This window comes from Brachypodium distachyon, chromosome 4 (assembly GCF_000005505.3).
Source record: "Brachypodium distachyon strain Bd21 chromosome 4, Brachypodium_distachyon_v3.0, whole genome shotgun sequence".
Lineage (NCBI taxonomy): Eukaryota > Viridiplantae > Streptophyta > Magnoliopsida > Poales > Poaceae > Brachypodium > Brachypodium distachyon.
Genome location: NC_016134.3, coordinates 7,913,104 through 7,934,864, shown reverse-complemented (window position 1 = coordinate 7,934,864; position 21,761 = coordinate 7,913,104). Strand labels below are relative to the sequence as shown.

Genomic DNA, 21,761 nt, shown 5'->3' with positions numbered 1-21,761 from the left:
ATATATTAAGAGCGTTGTCGTCATCTAAAGTATAATCGTTGGGGCTTAGGAAGGGGTTGCCCATTTTGCTTCTGGTAGGACATTTGAATATTTTGAAAACCCTCAAACCAAAACACACAAGTAAACCAACCTATGCATACATCTAATGGTGTTGGGATTGTCCCAAACCATATGCATGGAATTTTTGGTCTAACTATTTTCTCACACTTTAACTAATGATAGAAAGAGCTAGTAAATGAAATTAAATTCCTAAAGAAAAAATCCTAGCCGTTAGATAAGGAACAAGTGCGCCTCATATTTGCTCTATATATTTTGTAACCAATCTATCATGTTTGTTAAGGAGAAGGAAAAAATAATAATGAGAAGAAAAAATCATGCTGTGTGAGGCAGCACGGTGCCAAAAAAATTTGTCTCCTTTGTTCTTTAGCTTGTTATGTGAATCAGCTAGCTCCAACAATATATAGTTATACATATATTGTTTCATTTCTTATTGACATGTACAAAAGATTTTAGCATGACATCGTAACCTTGTATAAAAAGTCCACATCAAATAGTATATTCAGATTATCATTATCCAAGAGATAATAAATATACCGTGACACAACCGTCACTTTGGTTGACTCTAGAGCATATCAATATCCCAATTATAACAACTTAATCATGTGCAGTGGTAACTTGGTTCCTCAGGTTGTGGCCCTTGATTGTCTAGATCTAGTACAACAAGCGTCTAGCTAGCCCTTGTTGCATTCTTTAGGATAGCACTCGCAGTTGGCACCATAAAATAGTCTTTTGGCGCGGTTGCGACATTGTCCATCGTCCGCGCCATCTGCTATACAAGCATTCCTGCACCCTTCGTTGTTCACGCAACGATCGTTGCTATATTTCCAAAAGCAATTGTTCTCAACGGATAACACCTCATCTATAAATGTGTAGCACGGTTATAAATAAGAAGAAAACCTTAAATGTGCGAGCATACAAGTATACAACTACAAGACATGCACTAATAGCTAGGAGTTTAATAGATCATGATGCTTACATGAAGAAGCCGCAACCAAGACAAGAACTAGAAAGCCCACCGTGGTCTTCCTCCAAGCCTCCATGTTACAATATGAGAGGATATATACACCTCAACTGAATGAAAAATACTTTGAAATGCAACAATGACGATGGTGTCGTACTTGGTGTGGTTATTTGATTATATAGGTCGTGGGTCCCAAACGAAAGCAGGAGCCTGAAATAATTGAGGTCAAGCGGAGATATAGAGCTTGCGTCCACATAGATTATAGTGCTAGCTTAGACTTCCATTGGTTGGCTTTCGACATGAATAATCTAATATTAGCATGCCACCCTAAAAAAAGAAGCAAAAGATAGCGACCCAAAGCCAAGCCTAACCGCCGCCTGTTCCAAGCCACCCTTCCAGTCGGCCAATCGCTCAAAAGAACCACAAAATGTGTGACAAACACGACTTAAAACATACTCCCCCATTCTAAATTGTTGTCAAAACATTACATGTATCTAGACGCTTTTTAAGAATAGGTACATTCATATTTGGACAAATTTGAGTCAAGAATTTAGGATCGGAGGGAGTAGAAGGGTAGCATTGCCTGCCTAAACCACAAAGATGCCAGTGAATAGCCCAAGTACCAGGCTAGGGTTGTATATGCAAAAGACACAGAAAGTCAATAGGAACATTTTTAACTTCATCTTGTTGAGAAGTTGATGTTTGGGACTCCAAGCGTAGAGTGCGGCAGCAAGTAGAAGTTTTTCCCCACAAGGGTAATTTGGAGTTTAATATTGGAAGTCCTTGGGGAGATGTACTGTGAAGAATTAAACTTCTCACTCCTACGTCCAGTCAAAGATCTGCAAAAAAATTAAAAATATCTTGTGTCCCCAGCAAGATATCAAGGTGGTTGTCAGTCACAATGATACGAGACAAAAGAAATATAAAACTGAAATTAAACTAAAGTAAACATTCAAATAAATAACTAAAGTAATAGGGAAGCTAATAAGTAAATAATTGATAAATGATTTTTAATTTGGCTTTTGGATAATTGTAAAATCTGGACACAATATTATAATAGCAAAATAATTGTAAAAGTGATTGATAACAATGATTAAAGAGGTCCCAGGGTTAATAGGTTTGTTTGTCTACTCTCGCATAATTTTGGTGACACAAATTTAGCCTGAAGGATAGTTAAACTTAGCAACAAAAAGATGACTTTGATAATATTAAAATGGGCATCACGTTTCATAAATAGAGATTTATTAGCTACCCCCTAAAACTCAATTGGTAAAGTGAATTTATCTATCTAAACTGACATGAGTACAACATTAAGTTCTAAGCAACATGATGGTGAAAATCATCACAGTAACGGAGGGGCTTGGCATAAGTAATAAAGATTAACTTTATAAAGACGGAGGATAGTCAAAGTACAACACTTCCACCAACCGTCCGTCGGATATAACTAGCACACACACATCAGCACATATATCCAAGTAACAAAGGTAAACAAGGAAGAGGTAAACATGTGAATCTATTAATAATATCTAAGACAAATATGAGAATATGCAACTCATAAGGATCCACCAATAGATAATACAGAGATGATCTTAATCATGTCGGCAGCTAATTCCATGGACCCAAGGTCCAGAGGGGACTATTCCGTCCTCATCATGGAGATGATGGAGAGGGGCATGGCAATGATGGAGGCGGCCGGCGGCGACTCCGGCGAAGTTTTCCCCTCCAATTCTAGATCAATCTTTTGTTGTTTCTGTGTTTTTCCACTGCCGTGCTTCGGAAACGCGAAGGAGATTCAATTTATAAGCGTTTTTTAGGTCAGGAGGAAGGCTCTGGAAAAAAGATCTCGTGAAACAGAGCTCTGAGGCCCCAGGTTGGCCCCATGGCACGGCCTGCATGGGGACCCTCGCCATGGCCCCATCTGGCCCCTGGCAGCTCCACTCTTGGCGTCCTTTGCACACGGTCTTATTATAAAAATATTGACTGCCGTGAACTTTCAGGATTTCTGGAGTTATGGTGTTCCCTGCACGACAAAAACATTGAAAAGGGGATTTTCTGCCTCCTAGATCGAGTTAAATACAAATAAATGGGGATTATTAGGAAAATACACTAAATCATTAAAACATTGATAATAACATCCAAAGTGACACAAATATCGTGGAAATAAGGTAATAAACATCAAAGTTCATGTATGCTTTTTACATGCATCAACATCCCCAAGCTTAGTCTATGTTCGTCCTCGAGCATTTATAAGACGATAAAATAAACATGGACTTGTGTTTATTGCATTTAAGTTGCAGAGCTTAGTGATATGGTTGTTACTCAAAGTAAAGTAATGTTTTAAGTAAACAATCTCATGTAAAGCATTCAATAATACTGACTAAGCATATGAAGTCATAACATATCATGCACACTAATTTTTAAATGATAAATGAACAATGAAACAATTAAATGCAATATGCGAGATGCAAGCTCCTAAAGTTTTGTCTTATCATAGAATTTGACTCAAGTAGAGAGAGATAATCCTTCTTTGAAGGATGCATATATCAGATGCTTACCATCAATAACAGAGAATGAGAGTAAAAACTTGGTTTTATAAGAGAGGTGTAGCTCAGGTGTCGCTGATCCTGTCGTCTTGCGAGCAACGTGCTCATGCAGCCGACCGACGGCAAATGATTGCCGCGAGGCGGGCTTCCTAGACGGAAGCTTACGCCATTGAGTGCGGCCTGGAGGCAGCAAAGACACGGGAGGAGTGGGAACTCCAGACCGCGCTCCTGCACTCGAGTAGAGGAGCAAGGGAGGACGGCCGTCAGGGAGGACTGGGCTGCCGTTGATGCCATGCACACCGCCGAAGACGACGGCGCGGAGGATTCCAACGACGACGACGATGATGCATAACGCGCCGGCATTGTTTAGATATCAAGCTATTTAGCTTTTGTATATACTAATTACTAGCTAGCTATATTAGTTCTTTGTTTCTTTTATTTGTGCGGACGTGTTTTGTAATCAAAATTTGATCGCTCTTATGATCAATCAATATATGCTCTACAAAAGTGTCAGAGATCACCCCATGCACACCATTGACGCGTTCGTGGAGAAAAGTGTCAGATAAGTTAGATTCTTCTCTGACGCTTCTAGGACAACTACATGTCAGAGTTGTATCTTACGCTTTTTGTGCGAGTGTGTCAGAAATATGTTGTTGACGCGGTCTCCCTGTTGCTACCTTTGACATTCTTTATAAGGCGTATCAGAGGAGGGTAACTGGTCTGACGCGTTTTAGTCCAGCGTCAGTGGGAGTAACAAATTCTGTAGTAGTGAGATTACTTTTATATTTTACTTTATATTTCTTTTGCCTTATATCATTGTGAATGACAACCACTTGATATCTTACTGGGGGCACAAAATAGTTTTATTTGTTTTGCAGATCATTGACTTGACCTGGGAATGCGAAGTTTGATTTTCACACATCCCCGAAGAGCTAAATATTTAAATAAACCCTGAGTTACCCTTGTGAAGAAAAAACACTTGCTACATCACTCTACGTTTGAAGTCCCAACAAAGATACCCAATACAGATTGGTGCCATCAACACCTCTCGCCCTGCTTACTCCCCACAAAAATTTCTGGATGAGGGCATTGATACGACTGAACAATCCCCTTGACAGTTTGACGCAAGACAAAGAGTGGGATAGCTTGAACAACAGATTTGATTAACACTTCTTTTCCTCCTGCCGATAAACATTTTTTCCATCCATCCTTGAACCCTCTTTCAAAGTGTTTTAAATATTAGAACGAGCCGTTTTTTTATTTCCCAACATCCGAAGACAAACCAACATAGCGTTTTGTGAGAGACTCAATTGACACCTCGAGGATCTGTATAATTTCCTTACCAGTCACGCCGGGGATCTTCCTTCCAGGAAAAAATTGATGACTGTGCAAGATTCTCCCACTGCCCAGAAGCTTGGCAGTAGGTCTCTATCGTGTCCCGAATAATGCACCCCTCGAAAATTATCATCAAACTAGTAAGATGTCCGTGCATTGCTACGGAACAAAAAAAAATTGTCATGAACACAACAAACAAGGCACAGTGGTCATTGAAAGAGAATTATGTCATGTCAGCCACGATTTTGCCGCTTCCTCCTATGCATCACTATGTTTTTCTTTTCTTTTGTCATGCAATTTTCTCGACTATCGTCCTTGAATAAAAATCCGGATATTCTATTAACCAATAGATTGGGTGATAATTACTTACGTATTTTGGTAAACAAACCAGGCATTGCACACGGTTCTTTCTGTCATCCTAGAGGAGTTGTCTTTTCTCTCCTCAAAAAGTTATGTTAGCCGGGCACATCCGAATAAATCAAAACCGTGAGCACGCAGATATCAACTGTGGGAGTGGCACCAAGAATAAATCAATCTTTTTAAGTATTGTCACAAAACACTTGCCATGTTTGTCCTATTTTTTTCCTAGAATACATCCAAGCGGATGTATCATATATTGAAGGAGTACTGTAGAGCAGTTACAGAGCCCATTGGGTGTGGTTACAAGAAGATTACTCACGCCTACTCCACATATTACCCATTATACTATCATCCTCCTGACGCTAGAAGAGCCCGGCACTCCTCCAAAGACAAGTGCCGGGCTCAATTAGGAGTACATGCCGATGCTATGGCGTCGTCCTCCAAGCGGATGTATCATATATTGAAAGAGTACTCTAGAGCAGTTACAAAGCCCATTGGGTATGGTTACAAGAAGATTACTCACGCCTACTCCACATATTACCCACTATACTATCATCCTCCTGACGCTAGAAGAGACCGGCATTCCTCCTAATCACCATTTGACAAGTGCTACTCTCAATCACAAGATATATGAGTGTATCTCAGATTAATGCTATCTTGTCAGTCTCACTGCATCTAAACTGCATACTTAGCGAACAGTCAAACAGACCAAAGGGCAAACTCCAGAAAAAGAACAATCTTACCTCTTGTATGATCCGAAGCAGGGAAGCAACAATCTTCGACATCTCAAATAGTCAGTCAGTCTTCCCACTGCACGAGAAGCTTGTCGACCAGCTTCGGCAGCGGCATGGCGTCATCCAGGGCCCGTGCCTCATCGATCCTCGCATCTTGCAGCATCACGTCCCTCATCGCATCCCACATCTTCTCCGAGGGCCAAGCCCTGTTCGCCGCCATCTCCCGGAGCACGACGAGCGCACTCTCACTACTAGAAATCAAAGATAAGCCGGCGGTTTCTTTAAATTGCTGACAGACCGTTGGTAATTATCATGATGGCCGACTGTTCGATTTCACCACACGGTTATATAGATTTTTATAGCCGACGGTTTTAGTCATACCTGATAGTTTTTGTGTGGCCGTTAGCTATTCAACTTGACTGGCCAAAGGTTTCTAAACTACTATCGGTTATCAGATTATATGGCTAACGGTAGGATCTTGGGTACTCGAGCCTGAACACCTCGAATGAGATGTCGTAGGTGGCGCCGTCGGGGGGGCGCAGGGAGTTGGGGCTGCAGGGCCAGCGGAGCTCGGAGGCGGCGGCGCATGCACGTCGCATGGCTAGGAGGTAGCCGAGGAGCGGGGTGGCGAGGGGCATCGTCGATGGATGTACGGAGTGGTTGCGAAGAGTGGTGAGGAGGCGAAGGCCGAGGTGAGCATGGGCGGTGAAGCAAGATGGTCAGCGAGTGGGGAGAACGGGAAGTTGTCCAAGGAACCCGGCAGGAGGCGTCGCGGAGAGAAGGCCGCCGGTGGAGCCGAGGTCCTCAGAGACGAGGCGCGGAGAGGCTGGTGGGGTGAGAAGAAGAAAAAACATTTTGGAAGACGAAGGGGTACAGACAGTCCGTCCAACCGCTCTATCACCACCAACTGTAATTGCATAGATAAATACTTCTAACTCAAAACAGACACAAGAGAGACTCTCCGGTGCAACCAAAAGGAGATGCGGGGAGATAGGATCATCATGTGTGATTCCACGGGTGGGTTTTTACTCCTGTTGCTTGCCTCCATTAAAACAGAAAAGGAGATTGTTTAGACCCCATCAGTATCGCATCTGTAGAACTCTTGTTAATGACCAGCTTGATCATGATTGCATGTAAATAAATCCATTCTACCCGGTCATAATAGGTCTTCATCGTATCGAGCTTTAGAGCACAATAACCGTTCTTCTTGCTACAAGGTCGCTTCATAAAATCCATTTATGTGCACATATGCAGTTATAATATTGTCAGTTATTTGCCTGTCAAGACCGCCGGCTCTCAAGAAAGAACGCCAACTGCTCAATAATATCTGGATGAATAAGTTTTAACCAATTGCACAAACTAATTGGTCAAAACTGTCCGAGAGACGTTGCATTATTTACCTTATGGATTAGAACAATGGACGCACCAATCAAAAAATTGGGAGAATCTTCTCCTCGAATCAATCACGAAACCACCATGACCAAATCATCACCACAAATATCCCAGTTTCACTGGAAACAATGGCCGGTAAACCATTCAGCCCCGGTGCTTTTGTCAGGAAGATTTGAAAAACTTGCAAAAAACATTAACTCTGCGAATTGAAAGGGAGTCGCCCAACTCAACAGGCAATGGAAGCATTCAGTAAGATCACATGAGGTACATAACATCCTTGGACAGAAACAACGTCCAAACAACCTCGTAAATAAATACACAAAAGTACAGTATTAATAAAATAAATAGAAGAGAGTAATCCATTATCAGCATGGTAGCATAGGTCAGATACTGTGACTAGAAAGATCTCCAATCTAGAGGACAAACTACATGTACTCCATAACAGGACTAAGAAAGTAATAACTTCACAACAGGACAGTAGCCAGTTAGCTTGACATCATGATTTGATCACATGCCTGAAGGGCCTGGTTTGCGTAGTATCTTACATCGACATCAGGGTCCTCGCTAAGCTCGACAAGGCATGGTTTCACAGTCTTCTCGGCAACCTACAAAGTTAGTATTCATGATATTCCCCAAAACCCCATAACTAAACTATAGGACTAGAAAAATATGAGTACACAGAAAGAACTGAAGAACTCACAGATTGATCAATGATTGGTACAAGCGACTGCAGAACCTTTGCAACATTGAACTTGATGTTCGGCACTCTAAAATTAAGAAATACATCAAGAGATCTCCTGAAGAGATAAGTTTCAGTGATAAGTTATGTCACTCACCTGTCCTTTGAGGAATTTATGACGATTGGGAGCAGCTTTTGGCATGTTATTTCTGCACCCATGACAGGGGCTAGCAATGAGATAGCTTGCAGGATGGTCATGCGATACAGATAATGTGGGTTGTTTATCTTCTCCAGCACCTAGAAAATATAACTTGTACCTCTTAACATTGTTACTCGTTAATGAAGCCAGCCTTTTCCACTTAAAAAAAATAGAAATTAACATGACATCACAAGAGATATTGTACATACTACCACACCACTAAATTCTACCAAAGAAATTCAACCAACATAGCTATGGTAATTTGTTTCAATATGTACCTTCAGTAAGTCATATCATGTGCAAGTTAACTTCAGGAATTGTACATCCACAGCAAGCTAGTATGAACCAACATAGCTTAAGTGCAAAACGCTGCCACGCGGCACAACATGGCACAACATGCCCACTTCATTGCAATGTAGTAAAATTGTTTTTTTATGATTGGGCCCATAGTCGGTGTAATATATCTCCTAATATCACCAATCGCTGCCGCACCCAACCCAACAGTGGACTCCTAGAGTGGCTGAACACAAGCCTAGTCAACATTGGTACGTTGATCCCATCTCCAACATCACCAATGTTCAACCAAGACCACCTGCAGCAGCATCTGAAAGGTCATGTGCCCTCTCACAGTGCTGCTACGCAAGACCACCTTCCAGCAACTAAAAGACACCCACTACGGCATCCCCCTTTCGAGCTTGCGGGGTACATGATACTGCTGAAAGCACCATATACCAATCTAGTGTCATGCCGAGGTTGATAGCTTTGTTCTCTAGGAGAAGAGCATGGTCTGGTACTCTAAGCTCATGATAGCATGGTCTGGTACTCTAAGCTCAAGATAGCTGCTGGCACATCGAAGTGGACATAGCGGCTGGAAATTGAGTGCTCAGCCTAAGAGATCTATTTAATAGAAAAGAATTTCTCCACTTCGATGTGCCAAAGGATAAAACTGCAAAAGTGGGTTGGGCAAATCCATTGTGTGGGCTCAGGCTTGGCTTCAGTCTTGGGAGTTCTTGGATCCAATGTCAAGGTGTGCCGGCACAAGTTGGAGCATGCCTAATCAGGCTCGAGCAGTCAGTAGCAGGAAGTCGAAGTGGAGCCATGGAGGCGGACCAGCCAGTTGTGTGCAAGCAGCCCCCTGACCCTGAGGTGGAGGACGGGATGGCAGGCAAGCAAGCAACTGCAATAGGTGAAGGTAGTGAGCTCAGGCAAGCAGGACTAGAGATGGACATACAAGGAGACCTTTTTCTATGGCTTGTTGCCTCTTGCCACATTAATGTCAAGTGGATAGATTGTGCCACACTGGGATGTTTTGGACTAAAAAGGTAAAAAAAAAAAAAAAAAAAAAAAAAAAAAACTAGTGATACAGGTTTTGGTAGATAAAAATTTTATGCATTGTTACTACCTAGTTAACCGGACCAAACATGTTCAAGGATTATGGGTTCAATTTACTCAAATGATAATGTGTATTTCTTCACCTACACATTTTCTATCCAGGGTCTGAAACACGACATGTCTAATGCAAGTATTATTAGTATAAATCAATAGGCAATGATTCAAACTATCCTGACTGCATTGCCAATTACCAGAAACCATCATTGTCCACTGATAAACTGTCATTTTCACTGGCTTTAGTAGATGCAAAATAATGTCTTTAGTGTTTATATTTATATAGTAGATAAAGAACCTGAGGGATTATATACTGCATTGCCCAATCTGGACCAAACTCCTCCGCCAGGCGCTTCAAGTTGTTTGCAGCAGCTTCTCTTATAGAGAAAACCTGAAATCCATACTCTGGTTAACCAATACAATAATAGCAGTGAAATTTCATTAGAACTGTGGAATAAGTTTTTTTGTGAAAATAATGCAGCTCCTACATCAATTTTGAGCGAAATAAGTCCATTTTACCCCCCTGAACTTATCGCAAAGTCCAAAAAACACCCTAAACTCTGAGACCGGGTATTTAACCCCCTTGAACTTTCAAAACCATGCACCCAACCCCCCTCTGCCTGTTTGAGGCTGTTTTGCTGTGTTGAAGGTGGTTTTGACCCATTTGACCCAGCATCTTCTTCCTCTCCTTCCTCTTCTCTCTCCTGAGCCACCCTCCCCTTCTCTCACGCGCGCCCCCCTCTGCGCCTCCCTCTCGCGTGCCGCTCTGCTCCTCCTCTGGCGCCGCCACAGCTACTGCCTTTCGCGCAGCCCCCTCTGCTCCTCCCTCTCGCTCGCCCTCTGCTCCCCCTCTCGAGGAAGATCTGCCACGAGCCGCTGGAGGCGGCACCGGCCTAGAGGCGGGTCTTGACGACATCGATCAGGAACAGCCCGTGTAGGTGAAGGCCCTCGCCGTGGCGCCCGCCCTGATGGCCGCGGACGCGAGCGGGGTTGGCACCTGCTCCTCCGCCTGCGCAGAGCTGCAGGGATGTAGAGCGAGGAGGAGACGACTGCGTGGGAGGAGGAGGCAGGCGTGTGGTGGAGGAGGAGCGAGGTCCGGTCTGCGAAAAGGGGAAGTCCTGGAAGCAGCCGCCAGAGGAAGGGAGCACATGGTCAGCTTGGACGACGGCATCTCCGCTGGCCGCCGGTGCCGGCGCCGCCCGCATGCTAAGAGCAAGAGAGGAGTCAGGCTCGGGGAGGGGATACATGGACGACTTGCCAGCGTGGCAGTCGACAGGTCAAACCCACCTTCAACACAGCAAAACAGCCAGATACATGGCAGAGGGGGCTTGGGTGACCGGTTTTGGAAGTTCAGGGGACTAAAATGCCCGGTTTTAGAGTTCAGGGTGTTTTTTGGACTTCGCGATAAGTTCAGGGGGGTAAAATAGACTTATTTCATTTTGAGCAACAACTGGTATTACAGTTGCTCAATAAAATATTAAGTGCCTATAAACTAGGCATACTGCTATTTGAGAATAATAGTGGCAGCCTTTTCTTTATTACAGTATCAACCTTAACCAGAGAGAATACGCAAGCCAACTAAAGCATAGGGCACAAATGTGAAGCAAGGAATGACATGTATCGAGCTTTCACCAAAACTGAATATTAGGTTCATTGTATTCCTGGTAAATGGGAAAAATATGTACATGGGAGCTGCTTATTATCCAGTTCCTATCTGAACTTCATGGCCGGAATAGGATGTTTGAGATGATATGGCCAAATACTGATTTCCCACCAAAGAACTTGGATCTCATAATAATTGCACATACCTTATCTTCCAACCATTGCATACAAAGTGCCCCCAGCTTGTCATCAAAAAACCCAACACCTAACTGACTGGCCAGCAGAGGGATGTACTCAATTATTGCAAGGCGCACTCTCCAATGCCTATCCTCTGCAAGTTCTACAATGGCCGGCAATAGAGATTGAGACAGCAAATCAATTCCAATGACCTGAAACATCGTAATAGGGTCAGTCGCTAGGAGAAACCAACTTAAAGGATGGGGATAGTTGTTATTCTTACACTTCTGAATGCATGGTGTTTTAGAAAATACAAATCAATCAAGAGGCAGCTAAAAAGACTGTAATAGTATTATATGCCACTAAATACCTTTAAAGGTTGTGTGTTACTTCAGTCCATATTAATAAGTGGCATCAGAATAGCCAAAGGTAGGGACATTCAAGGGGGAAATCGGTGTAAAATTATCTCGAGAAGGTAGAATGATATGTATCTAAGAAAAAAAATCGAATGCCTGAATGACATGTATTCAGGAACGGAGGGCGTATTTGTTCCATTCTGAAGTGTTTAGACCAGTAGTAGTAAAGGTAAAGGCCTAGGGCAAGTGGAACAACACAGACTAATCCCACTTAATTGGTAGTTAATTTCTTGGACAGAGCCCTCGTATTTGTGGAAAAGGAAAGTGGTAAAATCCAACCAACTTACACTGCTGGTTAGTTTACTTGATCAAGTAACTGGGAGAGAAGGCAAAACAAAACAACAAAAACTAGCACTGACCTGATTGACTTGATCGAGTTTACTAATTATGTTGAGTCGAACATCAGGAAATTCATCCTTCAGCAAAGAAAGAAAAATAGGAAGAAGTTGTTCAATGGTAGCATCCTGTAGAAAGCAACAAGTCAAGCTCATCAGGTTTTCAATTGAACTTAACTGCTTATAGAAATTGCAATAAGGCCAGAAGCTAATGTCAACAGATAATTGCAGTATCGGTATCACACAGCTATATGAAACAATAAAATGGATTTGTAGCGAGAAGTGCAAATTGAAGGAAAAACAGTTGCATGCTGGGTCCAACATATCATCATCTCAAAATATCTACAGCAACTGGTAAATGGACAACTTCATATGGAACACAAAAAAAAAATCCAAATCTCACAGGAACCCCACCCTCTACATTGTTCAAGATGACATGATGAGTCTAGTAGAAAATTTTAAGTTATTAAGCATCAAGTCCCACTGATGTTTTAGTATAAATTAAGATAATGAACACAAATATTTATGGTATGTTGTGAAAAAATCATAGGACTAAAGCTGCTGAAACCCACCACATATATTCACTAGAGTGTAAAGAAAATTAACTTGTTTCTGTAAACATGTTTCAACACTGAAAGTAATTCATGAAAAATATGGTTGCATCATTGCTCGTACCTTCCCCAAAACAGGGGCCATTCCCATAATGACTGAAGCCAAAGCTGAGCGAACATGCTGAGACGAATCCGATGATAGTTCCTGCAGATGGAATAAGCAAGAGTTAACCTGTTGGCGATAACAGCAGCAAAACACAAATGATGTTCAATAACTGCTCTGCCCTCCCCACCTTGACACATGGAAGAATGTGCTGAATTGCAAGCTGCGGACTTAATATCCTACAGAACTTAGTAACTTTTCCGGCAGCTGCTATCCGCACTTCAGCCTCATTATCACGAAGAAGGCGGACATATGCAGGCACCAGGTCCGTTCTGTCACCAAATATATGAAGAAGTATGAATCAATCATGTCAAATATATGTATTGACATAGACATAAGACTCTGCCCCATGTATGTCTAAGTACCCTTTACAGATATGAAAGACAAGTATGCTGCAATTGTTTAAAGAGTACTAACCTAGTAGGCTCAGGGCCAACAGCCTCGCAGAGCTCATACAATTGATTGGCAACCATATAACGAACACGCCAAGATTTATCCTGGTAAAGGAGTTCAAGAAGCAATTCTAAGTAACCACGAACCTCTAACATTCACAAAATTATATCCCATTAACCTATAACACTTATAGAGATGGAGGTATCGTACCTGGGAGAAACTGACAATGACTGGAAGGATATGTCCTACACAATCTTGGGGTTCCAACAATTTTCCAAGAGCAGCACAGCCTTCAACAGCTAATAAACGTACTGAATCTTGATCTGAAAAATGAAGTCCAGCAACACTGTTAGAAAATATGTTATCAATATGCTTATAATGAGAAAAACATCGATATGGCAATATATGCAACTCTCAATTGGTTAATGTTGGACAAAAAAAACCAGGAGTCCATTTAGGGCATATATATTGACTTTTGTACATTTAAGCATAAAAAAATGGGCTGCAAGTTTTAAGAGTTCATTTCAATATCTTGAAGCATATATATGGGGTGGAGGAGGTCACTACACTGCCATCTGTTACTACTTAATACTATAATCCTGTATAAATAACCAGTTATAAGGAGAAATTGGAGGACTTCACCATAAGTCACACCAGAAACTGGCAACCTACTTCATGGTACTAATAAAAAAAATTAATATCTGCATTGAAGTTGGAAATAGGCCCCATGCAGTGGATAATAACTACGCCAAGTAAGCACTGAGAAGCAAGTTTAAAGCCATATGTAAAGGGGCACCACATTTATACAATATAACCATTGCACTTAGTTTAATCAACACAAGATGGTTTCATTTTAAATTATTTTTTCCCATGTTAAAGATTGTATCTAGATTGGTAATTCTAAAGTTCACTTAAATGGCTAAAGTTACTGGTTAATTGGATCGATCTCTTACACAGAACCCTTTGATGAGACATACCGTGGTTACAAACACAAGGCAAAAAATAATTGTGTGATAGCAAAATCAGCAATGTATATGTATTTATTCCACTTTTTGAACAGTTCAAACAGGGATTGATACATAACAACTGTTCCATTAAATAGTATGTCAAAGTTGCAAAAGAAAGTACCATCTTGGGTTAAATCATCAAATATCGACATGATTTCTGTCTTCAAATGGCTCTGTTCAACTGTCGCAGCAAACTTCCCAAGATTTGATGCAGCTGCCCTTCTGACCATAGGCATGTCATCTTGACATAACTGGCCATAAATGGTCCTAAGTTCTGCTTTCAACGGATCAGTGGCACTTGGATACGCTATATGGAAAAGACCACATGATGATACCCGAGCTGTAAACCATTCACCAGATGCTAGCCTCTGAAAAGAGTAAAGGAGTATGTTACTATATTTACTATATTCAGATGAGCATAGCATTATTTCTAGTGAACAATTGCATGGTGTTGGTTCGACACTACAAAACATAGTTAATTGAGAACCCAATAAATAGAAATGGCATGCAAATGTATATCCTACAAAAGAAAATATAATGATGAGGACAAGAAACACACCCACAGAAAAGAAGATAACCATACTACTGGCAAAAATGCATACTTCATAAAACTTTGCACTGCTTACAAATGGCTTACCTTTACAACTTGGATAAAGAAGTCAACAATGTCATTTTCCTTCATCTGTGCACCAATACGGCACAGCGACTCGACTGCTTTGTCTCGGACACAAGTTTCCTCCACCGTAGACAGTGTCTCCAATGGTGGGAGCAAAACATGAGCATGTTCTACACCCCCGACATAAGGAATGAACACGCCCAATTCTTCTGCCATTGCAAGAAGCACTTCATCTTCATCATCATTGTTTTCACTGAGAAAAGGAATCAGTTCCTTCCTGGTTCTTTCTTCCCCAAGTGCCCGTGCAATTGTGGAAAGTCTTCTGATGGAGTTCAGTCGCAATTGAATATCTTCATTTTTAAGCTCATCTATCAGTACAGCAATTGGATACAGAGGCTCATCGACCATAGCCATCAAGCTTTTCAAGAATACAACTGTAAAATCAGACAAAACATTAGGTGAATGTGGCTTATTACAAGTTTAGAACTAACATCACACCTTGTAATACAAAATTTGTTGTACAATCAAATTGATGAGCAAGTTAGAAAGGCAGACTACAGTTTCCATCAACCAGATCCCCACCTACTTTGAAATGTCAGACATATCAAAGATTGGTTTTAGAATTTCATATGACTGCAAATGTCTTCCTGGATATTAGCGTTCATGGTTTAGAAAGTTCTTTTCGAAACATAACCACCTTACTTTCTCGTCAACAGAGCTACAACCAATGCTTACAACATAGAACTTCTGCTGGTCTTGCCACTCATACAAACCACAATCGCATAATTTAACTGCTCAGGAATAAAAAGGGAGAGAGTAAATTCTACCATCTCACAGCGAACATATCCGGAAGCCAATAGTCTTCCCAATCATTCCAAAATCACACTCCGAAAAACGGAATCCACAAACCCGTCCCGATTTGAGCCGAAACCGGCGCATCCCGACATAAATAACGCAGATCTGAGCAGGGGAACCAAGGACACACCAAAACTAATCTTTCTGTAACTCCTGAAGGCGGTCGTCCAAATCCTAATTTCCCGGCAACCGCACCGGAATTTGTGATGGGATCGACTCGGCCCGCAGATCTAACAGCGGGATGGGAAAGAGGAGAGCCAGATGGGAGCGAGGGATGTCACCTGACGGGAGCAGATAGGCCAACGGAGGCTGCGCCGGCGCCGTATGGGGGACGAGGAACCAAAGATGTTGCCTGTAAATTGTTTATGGAACGGAAGAACCTGGAAGGCTCGTTTGGTCGTCCAAGACCCCTCCGGGATCCCCGTGAAATTACAGGGAGAATAAGCCATGGGCCAATCTGACCCCGGGTAGGCCTTCGGCCCATTTGGACGCCCTCGGTCCAGTGTTTTTCTGGCCCAATCCGCCACTTTTCCATGTGGAAACAATCCGGGCAAAAAAAATCCTGGTCCCTCTCTCGCAACATAGTGCCTCCGGGATAAAATGCAGTAACGGTCCTTGTACTTGGATGCATGACTTATTTTAATCTCTAAATTTGGGATTTGCATCTTTCAATCTTTATACTTGCCTAATGCGCTTACTTTAGTCCTTAACTACGCACGCGCGTGATTTCAACGCCATTGTCGGACGGTCAACGCCCACCATGGACAGAGAGAGGCGAGGGGATAGATGAAAATTTTCACTGAGAGGTCGAGTTGGCGCTGGACAAGTCTGGAGCGACGGTTCGGTATCCGCATGCCGAGCAAGCCCAAGGCAACCGGTGCCATTGCACGAGCTTGATCCTGCGTATGCGTATGCGTCAATGCGGCATGAGGTTGACTAGTGTGGAGAAATCACAATGACGACACGGCTAGAAAATAGCGGGCGAGGCGCATGGCGATGTAGGCGTTCTATTGGGTGATCTCCTTCAGGTGGTGTGGGTGGTATCCTGACAACGAGGATGAGGGCGCCCCGACACGGAGGAGAGCGATGGGTGGTCTCAGGCGAGGTGAGCGAGAGGTCGAGACCGCGTGTTGTGGAAGAACCTTAGGATGAGATGCAGCGACGGCACGGGCAGTCTAGGATCGTCGGTGCCATCAGTTCTGCCTCGTTCACAGCCATACCCTATGCCCCCAAACGAGCGATGATGCTGGTAGATCGTTTTCAACGTGGCACCTGATCTAACACCCTTAACAATGAGTTTTGGGCTACTTGAGAAGAGTTGCCTAAAAAACTATGGTTCGATGATAGAAATACCCTAAAAATTGTGGTTTTGTGAAATTTGATCTTTATAGCTAAATTAGACTGACATACCAAGTCTTGAAATGGTATTAATTTTGCACGAGCATGTAAAATTGATAGGAATAAAGAATAGCACTATTATGTGCCATTAGGATTGTGAAGTGTTTATTAACTTGGAATAATTAATGCTACAAGGTGCCTTATTTGTTTCGACTCGTTTTCAGAAGAAAAAAAATGTGTTTGTTTCGAATTTATGGGTGCACATTTGATTTCTGATTTTTCGGATTTTACTGTGATTTTTTCGTCAAAATTAGCTGTTTTCAGTAGAGAAAACGTGAGGCTTGGCGGTTGACCTCCCTCCCCTCGTTCCCTGCTAACCAAATCGACATTCCCGGCCGAGGAAAATCCTCCTCGTGGCCCTCGTCCCCTGCTAACCAAATCGACATTCCCGGCCGACGAAAATCCTCCTCGTGGGAGATGGGGATCCCAGGTGCTCCTCAAAATCCCTTTGTGGATTTTACACCCGGGATCTTTATTCCCTTGTTGCCAAATGAGCCCGATGGCAGAACCACCTATCTCTAGGGCGATGTCAGAAGCAGAAATAGAGCTTCATGTTAGTTGCAACCACGACCCAAACAGATTCATCATCTTGCAGAAAAGCATATATTCATCATGGGCAGAAGATACATAGATTCAACTAGACATTAGAATTAAAGTAATTGTCATAAGTCGTGACATAAAATTAACATATTTTCACAATAGCCACTCATAGCAAATACAAACACACAAGTGGTCCGACTATTTTCAGCTAGACAAACTAGCTAGGGAATGACTGATACAACTAAAACACAGCGGAAGGTTAAAAAGCTAGAGATAGTTAAGAAAGCGCGCATGCACCGAGCTCTCCCCATTAGTGGATATAAGGCACCTGGAACTGCATTGGATAGCCATTACCATAGTATGGTGTGTGGGCAGGAGTCATGGTGTAGGGAGCTGCGTTTATCATCGTGGGATGATGATGAGCTTCGGCGCTGTACACAAATTGCCTCTCATAAGGGTATGGGTGCCTCTCTGGGGTTGCCTGGTAGATGTTTTTATCACCGAAGCTGGTAACACGAGGTGCATAAACCGATCCATTGGCGCGAGGCCTCTTTGACTGTGGCTTTGCTGCTTCAACAGCCCGCCTCTTGTCTGCCTTCGCTTTCTCGAGCTGAATCACCCTTTTCTGAAGTGGATCCACAGGATATTGCTCCTCAAGTTTGTGCTCCTCGATACACTTGATCACAGCCTTGAGTGCAGACAGCTCACGCTCATTCATCTCATTCTGAAAAGGGAATGCCAGTAATCCAACAGAATATATCACATGTACCAGAAAGATGCATACCTTGCATACATGCACCATATGCAAGTCAATGAGTAACCTAACTGCTCTAGAATTTGGATCTTACTGTTTCTGAACAAACTAGCGAAAAAATCAGGCAACTAACTTCTCTATTGTTTGTAAGCTAGCATAGTCCTCTATTATTCTACTTCTCCACAACCTACCTCAAACTGCTGACATCAGCTGAACGGACTTACAATTTGGACCTATGTGATGACAGAAATCCAATACTGATGTATTTAAGGACTAAATAGAGATGGTAATTTGTAATCAGATATCTGACTGATACCAAGGGTGCTAGTGACTTAGTTCGTTATATAACAATTAGAGGATATGAAATCACAGCCTTCCAAATAAATTTAACCAGCTCGAAAAATGAGGCAGCACGATTTTTTGAAAAGGACTAACTGAATATCTGATTCTGCCAAAAAAATATTGAGGCCAGCAACATATGTAAGTTAGCAGAAGGGGTTAATTGGAGACTCCATGAAAGGAGAAGGCACTCAATAACCAGAAATGTTTACCCCGGTGTCTACTTTCAGTAATTGGTGATTTGGTGCAAGCATAGGCAGAGGTTTTTTTACTTAATGCAGCGAAAAAGTATAGCAGGCACCATATTTATTAAACTGAAGAGGCTAAAAATGCACCTGTGCTCCCGGAGACATTTTTCCATTCTTGGCATGTGACACCTTCCTGACCTCCCTCAGATATGCTTTCAATAATTGGACCGGCTCAAACTGTTCGGTGAGCCCGAACACGTAAGCCAAATTGATTGCGTCAATTGGTTTTGCGCTATCCACCAAAACTCCAATGACACCTGTCCCCAAGAAACTCCATCAGATGAGATTGTGAAGAAACAAAATCCTCAAACATGTGGAGAAACATAACATTGTAGAGATGGGAAATCACGATGAGATTGAACAATTAAAACAAGAGGAGAGAAACAAACATTGAACAGGTCAAAACAGAGATGTAGATGCAATATCAGCTTGCTCTTCACAACAGTTCCCAATCCAGTATAGAAAAATATTAAATGGGGAAATGCTTAATTCAACATAAATAATATCTCAAAATCTAAGAGGTAATCAAAGTGGGGCATAAAGACCTATCAGCTTCTTATATTTCTGCACATCAGACAAAAGTAAGGAATGTGCATTCTCAATAAAAGATGCTTTTGTTTACCTACAAAGTATAATAAACTGATATGATGATACCAAACCTAGAACTCAACAAAAAATTCAGAATACATGTCTTTTACGAGGATTTTTGAAGAATTAAGTAAAACACAACAACGTTGAAGTTTAAAGATCTCATAACCTGGCTAGACAATAACAGACATTCATTACAAGCAATAAGCATTTAATAATTAGTGGCTTAAGATGTAGCTCATGTGTAGTACTTGTAACTGCAAAAGTGAAGTGGCAAATCTGGATATCTGAAAAAACTTTTGGAGGTGGTGACAGTAAATCATTTTGCTTTGAGCTTGAGCACCTTCCGGCTTTCAGCACACCTACTAACCATCAATAGGTTATATACAAATTGGAAAACTAAGAGTTGTTCCAGTGAATACAATATATTCAACAAGCATTTCAATGTCTACAAAACAATCTCATCAACTGACAAGTGATAAACAACGTTTGTTAAAGCCTTACAGATAAATGCTTGATTAGCTCATAACTGACCTGGCATCTTCTGTGATAACCCAAGCAATCGGCAAAGCTCAGGTGTTTGACGACGTCGGCTGACAGATGGGAGTAGTTTGCATAGCTCATCTTCATTAAATTCAGCAAAAATACCAAAGGTAGCAAGCAGTTGAAGAAATGCGTGTGCTTCTAGGCAGTTCCCATTACTAGCATCAACGTCAAGGCTATCCAACTTGGATTTCCACTCAAAAGCAATTCTCTTAGCTCGTTCTTTGACATTTGGCGTACACATTTGCTCCTCAGATAACAATCCAGTTACGGCATCAGCTTGCAGCTGTACAAGAGATTCCATCAACATGAGGCACGTCCTTCTTACGCCCAGAAGGTCTCCATCCTTTTTCCCATCCAATACCAGGTTATCTCCATAATAGAAGTATTCCAAGGAATCCAACACCAGGACATACGGATGTGATGCTCTCTTCAGTGCACTCGGTATTTCCTCACGGATAGACGTCAAGTTCTTTCGGTTGTCTGATATGAACTTATGTAGCCCTTTAACATTCATCTCCTCACAGAGGATAGCAAGTTCAGAACGAGGCTTCAAAGAAGCACTGCTGTCTTGCATGTGCACATTATTTTCAGGACAATGTTTGGACCACTTCACAGCAAGAGTAGGCGAATAATTACTCAGTGGTTTGTTCATTTGGTTGATAACAGGCGCAGCTAGCGACAGCTTGGATTTCCCAAAGATCACAGCTAATGCAGCATCTCTTTTCTCCTGCAACCTTTCCAAGGAAGTAAGTTCCTTACCCACAACAACAGCCTCCTGTTGCTCCAAAATCTGCTCTGACTTTGCAACCGTCTCCTGGAACTCCTTCTCCTGCTTATTCAGCTCATCAAACTTTTTCTTCAGCGACTGCTCAAGGCCATGGAAATGATCCTCGAGTTGCTTCCACTTAAAGTTCATGGAAACAGCACTCTGGCTCTCAAGTTCAGCAAACGCCCTCTGGAGCTGCTGTATCTTCAAGCTTGTCGACTCCATAAGCGTAGCCACGGACTCCATGTCGGACATGGTGACAGATTCTGCATAGAAGGCAACGACACGAGTAGCTGACAACGTATTCCATCCAAACAGCAGATAAACCGAAAACAATAAAGAGAAAAAAGCTTAAAACTTCGCCCCCGAATTGAATCAGTTACTATCTTGTTATAGACAGCTTTGTTAGCAAGACAGTAAAGCATAGTTACGCCCAATCCCGTTTCTAGTATTCTGTTAGCAGGAACCGCAATTCGCCTTCCTTAGAGCCACAGTATGCCAGATAGTTGACGGTTGCCTTACCCCCACCGCAAAATACCAAGAACACAGGTAAAATTTGGTACTCCGGACTGCTGGATCTGAGGCTAAGAAAAGGAAATCGGCTTCTTACTTGTCACCGAGGGGGGCAGGCGTTGGACGAGCTCGCCGTCGCTGCTCGCCCCCACCCCCGCCTCCAACTTCGGCGGCTGGGGGAGGAGATCGAGGGGGTGACGGCGGATTGGGGAAGGAAAGGAGAGCAAACCCTAGGCCGGTCGCATGGAGTGTGGCTTTTCGGGAGAAGGGGGAGAGGAGACGAGGAGTACTAGGTGGTGCGATGC

The 21,761-nt window shown here is 42.5% G+C and overlaps 2 protein-coding genes, 1 long non-coding RNA gene and 1 pseudogene across 5 annotated transcripts; all 4 read right to left on the bottom strand.

Moving 5' to 3' along the window:
- Positions 1 to 459: 459 nt before the first annotated feature.
- Positions 460 to 1,168, bottom strand: LOC112268868. The gene is made up of 2 exons (XR_002960352.1): positions 1,037 to 1,168; positions 460 to 919 (listed from the first exon to the last, which is right to left on the bottom strand). It is a non-coding gene; the product is annotated as an uncharacterized LOC112268868 (long non-coding RNA).
- A 4,299-nt stretch (positions 1,169 to 5,467) lies between these two features.
- LOC100833721 lies at positions 5,468 to 6,847 on the bottom strand (annotated as a pseudogene).
- Positions 6,848 to 7,585: 738 nt separating this feature from the next.
- On the bottom strand, positions 7,586 to 16,196 carry LOC100846752 (serine/threonine-protein phosphatase 2A 65 kDa regulatory subunit A beta isoform). Of its 2 annotated transcripts, none has more exons than XM_003577037.4 (13): positions 16,046 to 16,196; positions 14,931 to 15,343; positions 14,415 to 14,661; positions 13,497 to 13,609; positions 13,311 to 13,390; positions 13,024 to 13,165; positions 12,855 to 12,935; positions 12,204 to 12,308; positions 11,458 to 11,640; positions 9,948 to 10,040; positions 8,222 to 8,361; positions 8,086 to 8,152; positions 7,586 to 7,990 (listed from the first exon to the last, which is right to left on the bottom strand). In XM_003577037.4, exons 2-13 carry the CDS (start codon positions 15,321 to 15,323, stop codon positions 7,871 to 7,873), a joined length of 1,764 nt encoding a protein of 587 aa, XP_003577085.1. In that variant the 5' UTR covers positions 15,324 to 15,343; positions 16,046 to 16,196; the 3' UTR covers positions 7,586 to 7,870. The 2 variants fall into 2 exon arrangements, with proteins under 2 accessions (XP_003577085.1, XP_010237336.1); XM_010239034.3 differs by having other exon boundaries at positions 7,586 to 7,978.
- Positions 16,197 to 17,751: 1,555 nt separating this feature from the next.
- Positions 17,752 to 21,761, bottom strand: LOC100844612 (FRIGIDA-like protein 3). 2 transcript variants are annotated; one of them, XM_014902444.2, is made up of 5 exons: positions 21,554 to 21,761; positions 20,166 to 21,209; positions 19,883 to 19,993; positions 19,131 to 19,300; positions 17,752 to 18,426 (listed from the first exon to the last, which is right to left on the bottom strand). In XM_014902444.2, exons 2-5 carry the CDS (start codon positions 21,196 to 21,198, stop codon positions 18,013 to 18,015), a joined length of 1,728 nt encoding a protein of 575 aa, XP_014757930.1. In that variant the 5' UTR covers positions 21,199 to 21,209; positions 21,554 to 21,761; the 3' UTR covers positions 17,752 to 18,012. The 2 variants fall into 2 exon arrangements, with proteins under 2 accessions (XP_014757930.1, XP_003577079.1); XM_003577031.4 differs by lacking the exon at positions 19,883 to 19,993 and having other exon boundaries at positions 21,554 to 21,758.